Consider the following 12,152-nt stretch of genomic DNA (forward strand, 5'->3'; position numbering starts at 1 on the left):
AACTAAATACTCGCTCTCGCAGGTTTTCTCTGAGTACTCCGGTTTCCTCCTGCCTCTAAAACTGGACCTTCTTCCTAACTCCGTAATGTGATGAATAAAGTGTATGAATAAACGTACCGTTGTTGGCGCAAATAGCCCGAGTTGGTGAAAGCGCCATTAAAACAAAAACAAAAAAAACTAAAGCAAGTACAAAACAAAGTATATGTTGTACCATCCTCGTCCGCAAAATATGAGACATTAAAAAACAAAACTCCGGCCTGACTCCCCCCCCCCGCCATGGTAAAATTGCTGAATCCGCCCCTAAAACGGGCAGATATAGTCAAGAGGGTGAGCGCGGTTCTATGACTTTGTATGATGTCCTCAGTACCCAGGATGAACAAGCTGGATTTGATAGAGTCGATAGCAGTGCTCTCTCCTATGGCAGTAGGGACGCGATCCATCGAGTGGAAATAGGAAACAGCACAAGAAAACAAAGCGGGAAGCGTGTTTTCCGTCTATTATTGTACCGGAAGTTAGTTACACCAGGTGCCAGGTTGTCCCATACAATGATAAAGTGTGTTTATATTGTTATGACGCCCTCTCTTGGACGGAAAGTGCCAGTCCAAAAGCGCCCTCTTCTCAATAATTTTCTAAAAACATGTATTTCATCCCATTTAGTTATTTATCATTTGTTTGTCAACTCGGGGAAAATTTGGCAGTAGCAAACTTCCTTAATTTCTAAGTAGCAGCTGTTTATCGAGATATCTTGGAATCTTCATTTTTTTCAGTTTCATGTACAGAAGGAGGAAAGTCGCAACATGAACTACACGTTTTGCAACTATGGTGTAGGTACTACAGCTGCGTTCGCGATGTGAACTAATTGGGAGGAATGTGATGTTTTGGTCAAGACGAAAAGGTAGCAAAAGACGAAGAACGTATGAAGGTAAGCAGATTTTTCAGTATTTGCGACGGAAGAACATCTTCCTGTTGGGATAGAATTCAACAATGAGGCATTCTGGGTTGGCTGTCGGGTCTTTTACGACCTAGAAAAAAGGTTATGTGGCGAGATATTGGACTGAGCCAGAGTGAGGGTCCCTAGGCATGGCATGAGGCCTATGCTAGTAAATTAAGTAAGTAGTATCATTGTAAGTACCTGTATGCTCGAGTGTTTGTGGTCGAGGATTAGAAAATCAGTCACCATTCCACATCAGGTCGGAAGGAATACAACCTCCTTCTACCTCATCTCATCCATCATGTTCATCCATCATGTTCGTTGGAAATTTTCATTGGCTGATTGGAGATGTTTCTGACAAGTGACATGTCTGAAAAGAAATACATGTAGGCCTAGGTGGCATGATAGGCCTAGGCTTAATTTCACTGAACTAAGAAGCCGTGCTCTGGCGCGGCATGTCTGGTCATTTCTTATTTTGCTTTGGTCAGTCATATCGGTGTAGGTCACTGTCAGCAGTGTAAAAATAGTCAGTATTAAGCAGTTCACATCTCTCGTAATTTCAAAATTTGTGCTCTTTCAACATTCAACCCAGTGGATAGTTACTTGAGCCCGACATACCCGGATAGTTTCTGGGATACACATTGGAAATTCGTTGCTTGCGTTCTGTTGTTGTACTGCTGTAGCATGATTTATTTTTTATTGGAAGATTTCATTCCTGCTTGCACAGCGCCGGCGTGTAGTCACACTGGATGATGATGCCTAATGGTGATATCCAGTCAAGATTCTGAAATACTGAGCATGCAGTTTGCCGCAAGCTTGTCATGTTTGTTAACCCGTTTAGTTTAAGTCAAATTAAATACTGAACGTCATTGAAATCATCATAATTTTTGCACACGTACATGTCATGATACTTGTACAAGTACAAAAGTCATTGAATCTTGGTGGAAAATATATTTACATGTGAACTTCTCTTCTTTCAATCAACTTTAGTTTCAATTTCAGTCTTTTATATTTTACCCAGTACATGTATTTTGAATATTGTTCCTCTAACAAAATTATTAGTAATGACTTATGCCTCTTACAGAATGGCATTATTAATGCTTGATTCCTGTCTAAGATAAACTTCAATATTCATGGTATTTTCCTCATGCTACATGTATGTTTCTTTGATTGCTTGATGTGATGTTGCTTGATACAGCATTCCTCTCCCAGTCACCTGACATCCTCCCCTGCTATGAGGTTGTTCAAGTCCCGGTCCGTCTGTCGTCTTCCAGTCTTGGTGGTCGTCTTAGTGCTGTCCAACATTCTGACTTATCGCCTGGCCTGCGTGGACAGTGGGGGAGAGGGTGGCACAATCAAACTCAGGAGCAAGGCGGAGCCACATCAGAGTCAGGAGGCGGAGACGGGATCTTTGCAGCGGCCCAGTCTTGGTCAGAGTTTAAGGTTTCGTGGACAGGTGGGTACCCCTCTGATGAGACCTTGCATTCTGGAGTCAATTTCATCACTCTACGGGGGTGGAAAATCTTGCTTGGTGTATTTACGTGCTAAGCTAGAATTTGGCAGGGGACCAGTCACAGGCAGTGTACAGACCATGACAATTTAGTTGGTAACCTGTCTTTTCAATAGTTGATGCATAGGAGATCTAAGAAATCAGCCCCGTGTAAAAGGCATGATTTTACACAGATAGACTTGGCTACAATACCCGCTGTACAGCACATGCTAATTTATTTCCAACTTTATCATGTGACCATATCGGCACCTGAATGCTTGCCATCAAAGTGACATTTGGCCAAGATGGTGAGATTGTTGGAAACTTAATTGTGTAGAGACCAAAGATCATGCATGAAATGTGTTGAGCTTGCAATTCAAATGATAGCAGCAAACCATAAGCCCAGGAAACTTTTACTCTAGTCCCACCACAATTTTGTCAGATTCTCTTGAGAAGACAATCAAGGAAAGATCAAGTTTAAGCAGAGAAAGAGCCCAAATGTCAATTGGAAAATCAGGTCACACTCTTTCTTCATGTTCTTAGGCTCTACATTCTCGGTGCATTTGAAAGTTTATAAAAAAAACTTCACAAATTGTCGTGAGTGGGACTCGAACCTCCTGCTTATCCGCGATATCGTTTACATACATATAGATGATCTACATTTTGAACCAGGAGGAAGTTTACAGCAAAAGCAAGGAAGGTACCACAGTGCTAACTTGGTTTTGAAATAGCCATGAACTTTGTCATTTCAGGTGAATGAAGACAAACCTCATCAATCAAACAACCTGATTAAGAGTGACCTGCGTTCGTCAGGAATTTCCTATCAAGAGATTGAATGTCTCATCAACGGTGACTACACCATTCAAGGACGACGTGAAGGACAAGAGGTCTATCTGCCATTCTCCTTTATAGAGAAATACTTTGAGGTGTATGGGAAGATTGCCGAATATGATGGGTGAGTTGAGACTTTGTGACTCTGCAGGGCCACGGTGGGCGTTAATGGGCCGCAGTAGGTGGAAGTGGACTGCAGTTGGCCGCAGAGGAGCAGAGTGGGCTGCAATGGGCTGCAGAAGGCGGCAGCTTGCTAATCTGTGCTAGCTGGTTTCAGATGTTGTCTGCCTATTAATTTCTTTAGCAGCATGGCAAAGCAAATCAAATTCTTGGTTTTGAGCATCTGAATACCTTATGATGAATGAAGGAAAGGAGGATCCAGATTTCTTTGACTGCTGAAGCTGAACCACCTGTGTACAACCATCACAGACAGTCCTAATATCAAAAGTTTTCCAGTCCATTTTGCCAATTTACGTTTGAATTGTTGTCTTGAAGGAAAATGTTCATCACTTAAATTGTCACGGAAGTATCTATATTTCTGTGCTGCAGTAGACCTATTGTCAACTTACACTCTGAGCTAAGTGATTCCAAAGTGCATTTTGTTTTTGTACATGTATATAATTTGACAGAAACGTGAAACTTTTTCACTGTCAATTAACTCTATTTTAAAAATGAAACTGAAACTGGAGAAGTTCTCCAAAGGAGCTCCAGGGATCATCATGCTTGTTATTTGCCACAGGCAAAACAGCTGTGCAAACACCTGTCTCCCCACTTCCTCTCTATTACACTTTGCATTCTTCTTGGTATTCAACCTGCCATCATTGCAACTGTTAATCCTAACCATGCTGAACCCAACAAGGTTATGCAGGATTTCCATGGTCCCGAGGGGGTTAGGGTTAATACACTATTCAGATTAGAGGTTTTTTTAGTGAAAGTCAGCATCAAGTGATGACTACAAGTAATTTTTAAAGACGTGTCATTTGTGACATTTAGAACCTCCTTAGCAGACATAAAAAAACAAAAGACAGTTAATTATTTTCAGATTTTCGGAAGTTGGAGGACAATGTCAGACTTTTGAGAAAATAACCCATGTACAGGTGTAGATTTAAGCCTTGTTTGTTTAGGGGGGTGAATCTTAATTGGTTTGGTTTATTTTCCATACAGATATCACAATATAAAGAAACAAAGTTATTACAGAATGGAAAAATAAATGATAAATGGCGGATACGAAGCAGTAAGCAAAGGCTTGTTCATGGCCTGGTTTCTTATATGTCACAATAATATCCATATGTAGCTGTAATTACAAGATAGAGGAGACAGAGAATAATAAAAGTAAAATAACTGAAGGTACAGCTGAACGTCAGAATTAAGCAAAGATTTTCAATGTCACAACATCTTAGGTTGTAAGTTCAGGACTAATGCTTTTTATGTCCTCGTTTTGTCTTTTATGTTTTAGCTACGATCGCTTTGAATGGCAACACAGCGTGGCTCGCATCTACCAGCAAGCTCCCTACAGACCAGAGGGAGAATTTATGTCATTTGGTCATTACAACGTGGAACCAAGAGAGAGAGTTAAAATGATAAGTGGGGTGGAAGGTAAGTCTTTATTCAGAATGACTTGGCTAACGGCTTACAAGAATACAGGTTCCTATTGAAGCCATTTAAGTGGCTAGATTTCTTTCAGGTAGAGGCATGTAATGTGCTGGCTGTGATCAAAGTCAGCAGGTTGATCAGAAAGAGCTGCAGACTCTAGGTTATTAACAAGAGAAACGAGATGTCTGGTTTTTGATCAAAGGTTGAGGTAGGAAGGCTCTAGGCAAACAATTCCTGTAATAATTATAATATTTATTTGGGCAATTCCAAATGCAAGACAAACACAAGATACAGCAGGCTTCCCAGGAAAACATAAAAGTTAATAAACAAACTGTCGCCAAAAAGCCTATGTCTCCCAAAACCCAAATAGAAAAGTAACGCAAGAAAGCACATCCATGAAGTAAGTATTTGGAAAAATAACTAAAAAAAACAAAACAAAAAAAACCAGCAGTAGGTCATACTGAGTTATGCCACATCAATAGGAATATTGTTTCTGTCGAGAGGGATTTCATTTCATGTTTGAGTTTTTGAGTTGTTTATCATTGGTTTTCTTTCTAGGCGTGCCTATCTCCATTCAGTGGGGGGTCCAGGGTTACTTTTACGCCATCCAAGTGGCTCAGTTTGGCCTGAGTCATTACAGTAAGAATCTGACTGCCAAGGAACCTAAAATTAAAGTCTTTGAGAACGGAGAGGAAGGTGATGTAGAGAGATGGAACCTTGCTGATCGAGCCAGTCAAATTTCAGCGGTCTACGACGACACAGCAAGATCAAATGTCATTGAATTTCAGACCAGCGGTAAGTCATACAATAAGTCAACACCAGAATGATAATTGCTATTTGAAGCCAAATGTTTTTACTGGGTATCAAGTGGTTATTTTACTTACTTGCTTTCTGAAATTCAGCCCTGAGGCAGCAGCTGGCCTTGACAAATTTATTAGAAACATGATACATCAAAATTATCTCATTTGTTCAAATTTAACCCATATACTCGCAGTGGCTGTCCTTTTATATTCAGAAGCAATTCTACTGTATACTCTTGGTACATGTGTGAGAAGATGCTTTTACAGATGAATCTTGGTCTCCAAGATTGACAGTTCATTATAAAGGATTGGGTTAAAGTATTTTAGTGGTAACAGTGAGTATAATAACATCTCTTTCCTCCAAAGGTGTTTTAGTTTTGTTTCTGATTAATTTCTGATGACTGATGGTTCATGGAAATCAGGTTGTTTTTCGTTTGTTTTTTTTTCCGGCAGATACATTATCTCTTGGCCAAGGGGCAACTCTTCCTCTAAACAATAGACGCTTGTTTGTTCTCTCCTTTGACTTAATCCTCATGAGCAATGCAACAATCACGGTGACCGTTCAGGACGAAAAAGACAAGACGCACAGTATCCACTATATGGCCACAGGTGATAAAGTGATCCATAAAGGAAGCCATATCTATTACGGGATTGGACCCTGCCATAAGTGGCGGAAAATCACCCGTGATTTGTTAGTAGACTACCAGAAAGGTCTTGGTCAGACCAACAAGAAGTATGTGACCAGTGTTCAAACAGTACTAGGTAAAGTACTCAAGTTCTCAGTACATGGATTCGGACGGATTGACAACGTGACTCTGTCCTCGTCCAGCCATATGACGCAGTTTTTCGACGCTGCCAACTGGTTGCTGAAGAACCAGGACGGCAAGGGAGGGTGGCCGGTAAAGGTGGAGAGGTTCCTTGGGACGGGGTTCCAGACTCTGTCACCAGGTTGGTACTCTGCTATGGCACAAGGCCAGGCTATCTCCACTCTCATTAGAGCTTACTACAAGACTAAAGACAGGAGATACCTAGATGCTTGCTTAAGGGCAACCAAACTTTACAAGATTTTGTCTTCAGAGGGTGGTGTAAAGGCCATTCTTTTTGATAAGTACACGTGGTACGAGGAATACCCGACCACACCCAGCTCCTATGTTCTCAACGGCTTCATCTACAGCCTGATTGGCTTGTATGATCTAATGAAGATAGCCTCACCGGAGGAAGGCCGGGAAGCAGCTCAGCTTTTTGAAGATGGGATGCAATCCCTTCGAAAATTCCTCTTATTGTATGATGGAGGGACGGGTACAATCTACGATTTGCGTCATGTGACTTTAGGACGAGCTCCAAATCTAGCACGTTGGGATTATCATGCAACTCATATTGCTCAGCTGCAGCTGTTGACTTCCATAGATCAAGATCCAGTCTTCAAGACGACCCTAGATCGCTGGCTTGGCTATACCAAAGGCATCAGAGCCAAACACAATTGATCAGGTGGGTTTAAGTTGTTTGCTGCTCAGTAAAGGGTCAACTATGCTGTGTCAGGTGTCATTTCCCATTTTGGAGAAAAAAGTTGCCTTTTGGGAAGGATTCTGTGCACTTTTGAATTGTCAGCCTCGTTAACTTTTTAAGAACAAGGTAGATGTCATCTGTTGTCAATTCTAATTTTCTGTATAGAACCTTGAAGTTTTGATAGATGTAAAATCAATATAAAGATACAGCTGACACTTTTGTAAAATGTATTTGCAAAGAATAGTCTAATACATGTAGTAGCAGGATCTTAACCTTAACCCTTCAAAATCCTAAAACTCACATGTAAGAGATTTTGAAGGATCTGGGAAGGTTGGGATGAACAATGTTGGCTTGTACCAAATTCGTTAAAACTCCTGCACAGTCAAGGCACTACATGTGTTTGAAATCATGAACTGTGGACCTGCTATGAAATTGCAAAGTTCGTAAAGCATACATGAATTATATTTTTGCAATTCAGTCCTCTTTGGTAATACAAATAATCAAATGTTTCACTACTCATCAAGATTATCTATGTAATCTTTTACTTCCTTTGACTCTGTTGACATAATTTGTCAAGGTGATCCAGGCATCTGTGATGTAACCTGACTGTCTGTAGATGATACAGCATCTTTGAGCTAGGATAGAAGAGAGCACTTCTCCAACACTCACTGATGCTTAGCTCTTGTCCCAGATGTCCATGGATACTGGGTGAGTGGATCGTCTTTCTGTATCTACCAGAAACTTTTGGTCAGTATGACTTGCTGAGAGAGACCAGGTCATTAAATGCAGCAGGGCATTTAATGAGGGTAGAAAACAGTACGGGAATTGCAATTGTTTCAAGGCCTTTATTATCTGTAATCTGTAACCACACTTGTATTTCAAGTGGGTCGGTGTAATAAAGTCCAAGCTTTTGAAAACTGAAGCACTCCAAAGTGAAGTATCCATATCCTGCCTTTCTACTCCTCGTCCAAATCAGTATTTGGCTGATGAATATCCTTAAAAAGTGTTGTTAAAAACAGCCTAAAAAGAAATCTGCTAAATTCAAAAACTGTGTTATCATTTTGTTTTTTTTTACAAACTTTAAGCAGGAATAAGGTGGCTTTATTATTGAAACAGTACGTAAATTGTTTGGTTAAAATCTGTCTTGAGTTATGGTTTTGATGAGTGAAACACTGTTGAGCTCTCCTGGGGTCTGTTTGGCTCTAAATCCACTAACTACAGTTGTAATTGCATTTCACACATTCAGTGTATAGATAAATACCGCACAGCCATGGAATGTGTTAGATGTCAATCAAGTTTAGCTCTACATTTAGAGAAATCATTGGTAGGATCTGGTAATGGCGATGACGAAAGTGAGTTGCATCAGTGAGAAATTGATGTCCCATTCTCAAGGCAGTGATGCAGCAAATATTGAAGCTGTGATGGGTGGAGCCTTGGTTCATTCATCACCAAGTCCCTTGAAATGATCGCCTTGAGAATCCAGTCAAAATGCTTCGATACTGAATTTGTTTGTGTTGGCCCTTGGTCTTTAAATGTAGCTAGTGTTTGGTGGTGTGTTCTTAAGAAGAGTTTATACAGGGTATTCATCATTATTAACGAAAACATAAATTGCGTGTAAAGATGTCATAATATGTGATACTAATCACTTTAAATCTGAAAGAGATAAAAGCAAGTGCACCGTGTACTATTCTACTTCTTGTTATCTATCTGAATTGGAACAGTGTTTAATTGGTTTTTTATACTCAATGATCAGTTGTCCTGAGAATTTTTTTTCTTTTTAGGGCGTGGCTTTCAAAACGTCAAGTGATCTTTGGGGAAAGTATACAGTCTTTTTTAGCAGACTTTTAGGTACACATTTCAGTACTCATCCAGAGCACAGGAAAATGCTCGTATTTCACCCAAAAAGGTTTGCTCAAAGCATTTTGTTTTTAAAACAAACTTCACTAATTGCTAACTCCAAGTTTTTTAATTAGTTTGTTATCATACACCAAATAAACCTCGTAGTAACATACTGAAATAATGCTTAAAATGTAATCTCTTTTACAGGTCAAGATAGATTTCAAATCGTTGTCAGCTGTATAAAAGTACTGTTTTAGAATTTTGCACTGCCGTACTAAGTTTTGTCACTGTGTAGAAGTCAATATAAAGTAGATATGGTGATTGGAATGGCTTATGGCACATTCGCTCCTACCAATAAATGTCAGACTAAAAATACTTCCCTTCCAATGCAGTTACTAAAAGTAAAAGATTTATCAACTGATCAACCATTCAAGTAGATTGCAGCTCCTAATTTTAAATTCACAATCATTTGAAAACGAAACAATAATCGACAAACCACATATCACCCATGGCCTTTCAGCAGTAAATATTCTTTGTGCCAACATAGCAACTGCGAGTTTTAGAAATAATTCTTTTGCGTTCTGCCGCAAATGACCCAATGTGAACGATTCACAATAGTGCGCCACCAAGAGTTCGCAACATGTTGGCCAATCGTAACGCGCGAAATTTGTCGACCCTTTCCAAACGCGCATTGGGTCGACAAATTTCACGCATTGTGATTGGCCAATGCGTTGCAAACTCTTGGTGGTGCACTAATGTGAAACGGCCGTATTATGATGACAGAAGGACAGCCTTGAATATGCATTTACACATAGGCTAATCATAAATGAGTGTTAAGTTGACAGAATAACAGTCAGCTAATCAACAAATCAAGCACGAGTTAATATGTTCTGTTAATTAAGTTGAATAGTATTAGGTCCTTCGAATCGGTGTAAAAATTCAATGTCCTTTATCACATTGACTCCACTGCACATATAATGAGTGAGTTAATTGACGTGCACATGTCGTAAAGCATCGTTTTATGCCATACTCAAAGCAAGTACAGTGCTAAAGCAGTCAGAGCGTAGACAAAAATTTGAAAAAAAAAACCTTTTTTTAAATTTTAAAACCTCCACAATTCTGGATCTGCTTTCGCCCCTAAGCCGATAAAGCCAATGGTCTTGAAGCCTATTTTTGTTTAAATCGAAGCGTGTGCTAGACTACATTTGACCTCTGAATATGTATTTGTTAACAGTAGAGAATGAAGCTACAATGTACATGTACAATGTACAGGTGTATGTTCTGTGTATAATGGTGTGTTTGGAACCAGGACTGAGGAAAGAAAAGCAGCCTCGATCCCACAGTGAAATAGAAGTACATTAACAATGTGACGACTGTGTACGCATCCTTCACTCTCCCCCCCAAAAAAGCCTGAAAGTGTTACTTGCACCATAGAATTAATTTATTGGGCTCCCTTCCACTCATACAGTAGCAGAAATAGGATTTTATCGCTGGAATTAGAAAAATGCGTACATGGACAATTGTAAATGCAACTCCTGAGAGCTTAAGGAGGATCGGAAGCAAAGGGAAAGATTCGACAGAGTTTGGAATTGAAGTGGAGGGTGGTGACGTTGTCGTTTACAAGGCTGAAAGCTCTCAACTGGTGTACATTTAACCTGTGCAAATGTAATTATTCTAATAAGCGAAATGTATACAGGGTCTTGAATTGTACAGTAATCACAAGACGAGTCGCTTGTATAATAGATCGTACTCAAAATCCTAAGTTGTGATGTGTACATAACCTTGTATATCTTGGTGTACCTTGTAGCTGGTGGTAATAACTTAACATGTACTATAGACAGGTGTTTTCCCGTTTTGTGACTTGACACTTTGAGAAGACATGTAAAAATAGTGGATTTCAGACTGTGAATGAGACTAGCTTTTCGCTGGGGGAACTAAGATTATTCCGAATTCTACACAAACATACTGCTGCCTCGTCGAGGAACGTTGGGCCTAGCCAAGTCTCATCGAGTCTCGCAAAGTCTCATCATGGCTCGATGATCCTCGCTCACAGCCATTTCTCGACGAAGTCATGTTGCCGTCCCAGTTCAGTTTATAGAGGAATATTCATCCCGTCCTGCCCATATTGTTATTAAAATAATTTCTTGTTCGCTTTTGAGAACACAGTTTCCCCGTCAAGAAATGTCGTAAATTAACCAATTATTAACAAGTGTACAAAACAGACAGTACATGTAAATATACTTGCATATTGCATAACTTAAGTGTAAAGTACTATTTTGTATTAATTAAGGAATTAAAATCATATTTTAAACTAACCTCGAAGTCGTCGCTTTTCGTAATTACTGGTCAGTACCTTGGTTCAATCGTGTGAAGCTCCAGAGGAAGCAACCTGTGTTTTGCAAATTCAACCCCCAATATTCTGAGAATCGGTATAAGCTCTGGACATGCTGTATGTACCGAATGATAGCCAGTTTGTTTTGACAGTGCTTGTCTTAAAAGAAAGACCCTTATCGGCCTTGAAACAGCCGCATGACGGAAGATATTTTACTAATTACGTCGCCTTGAGAGTTGAAGTATGAATGTCTTTATAGATGTCATTCAGAACTGTAATGACATGGACAAACTTACAATCGTGGTCTTGTATACGTTCCCGAGATTCTTGAAATGTGACCCGCTCTGTGAAAATGAGTCACATGTCTCCAGAATCTAACTCTGTGTGTAAGCAATAGGAATCCTCAACATTTTAACATTTCCACAATGTCCTTTTCGTTGTACCAAAGCGACTGACACATCCAAACATAGAGCTCATATTCCTCAGTCTACTACAAAGTAAAACTCAAAAATAGATCCAGAGACATGTGACTCACTTTTACAGAACGGGTCACAAATTTACCCCCTTACACGCCATCGCGGAATCGATTTTTGGACAGATTTGTGGTATGCAGTATCTGCCTTGGAAATGCAAGTCATGGTCATAAGATATAAATCGCAAGTTGGGCAGAAAATAAAGATGTAGGCTGTATAACTTTTGAATTATTCCGCAGCATAATTGACATGAATCAAAGCAGACTGCTGCAGAGTTCGTGTCCAATATGCTCATCTTGTTGAGTCATGGTTGAAACCAATTCTCAACGAACGAATCTTGCCACCTTGGCTATATTAC

At 39.8% G+C, this 12,152-nt stretch overlaps 1 protein-coding gene across 2 annotated transcripts; it reads left to right on the forward strand.

Moving 5' to 3' along the window:
* Positions 1-647: 647 nt before the first annotated feature.
* glce (glucuronic acid epimerase) lies at positions 648-10,387 on the forward strand. 2 transcript variants are annotated; one of them, XR_015428029.1, is made up of 8 exons: positions 648-922; positions 2,130-2,387; positions 3,173-3,375; positions 4,708-4,847; positions 5,403-5,639; positions 6,098-7,132; positions 7,728-7,858; positions 9,197-10,387. XR_015428029.1 is itself a non-coding variant. In XM_022234631.2 (7 exons), exons 1-6 carry the CDS (start codon positions 917-919, stop codon positions 7,126-7,128), a joined length of 1,875 nt encoding a protein of 624 aa, XP_022090323.2. In that variant the 5' UTR covers positions 649-916; the 3' UTR covers positions 7,129-7,132; positions 7,728-10,387. The 2 variants fall into 2 exon arrangements, 1 of the variants encoding a protein (XP_022090323.2); XM_022234631.2 differs by having other exon boundaries at positions 649-922; positions 7,728-10,387.
* Positions 10,388-12,152: the final 1,765 nt, after the last annotated feature.

This window comes from Acanthaster planci, linkage group LG16, assembly GCF_054643075.1.
Source record: "Acanthaster planci isolate LZ-2023a linkage group LG16, COTS_SCS, whole genome shotgun sequence".
NCBI classification, from domain to species: Eukaryota; Metazoa; Echinodermata; class Asteroidea; order Valvatida; family Acanthasteridae; genus Acanthaster; species Acanthaster planci.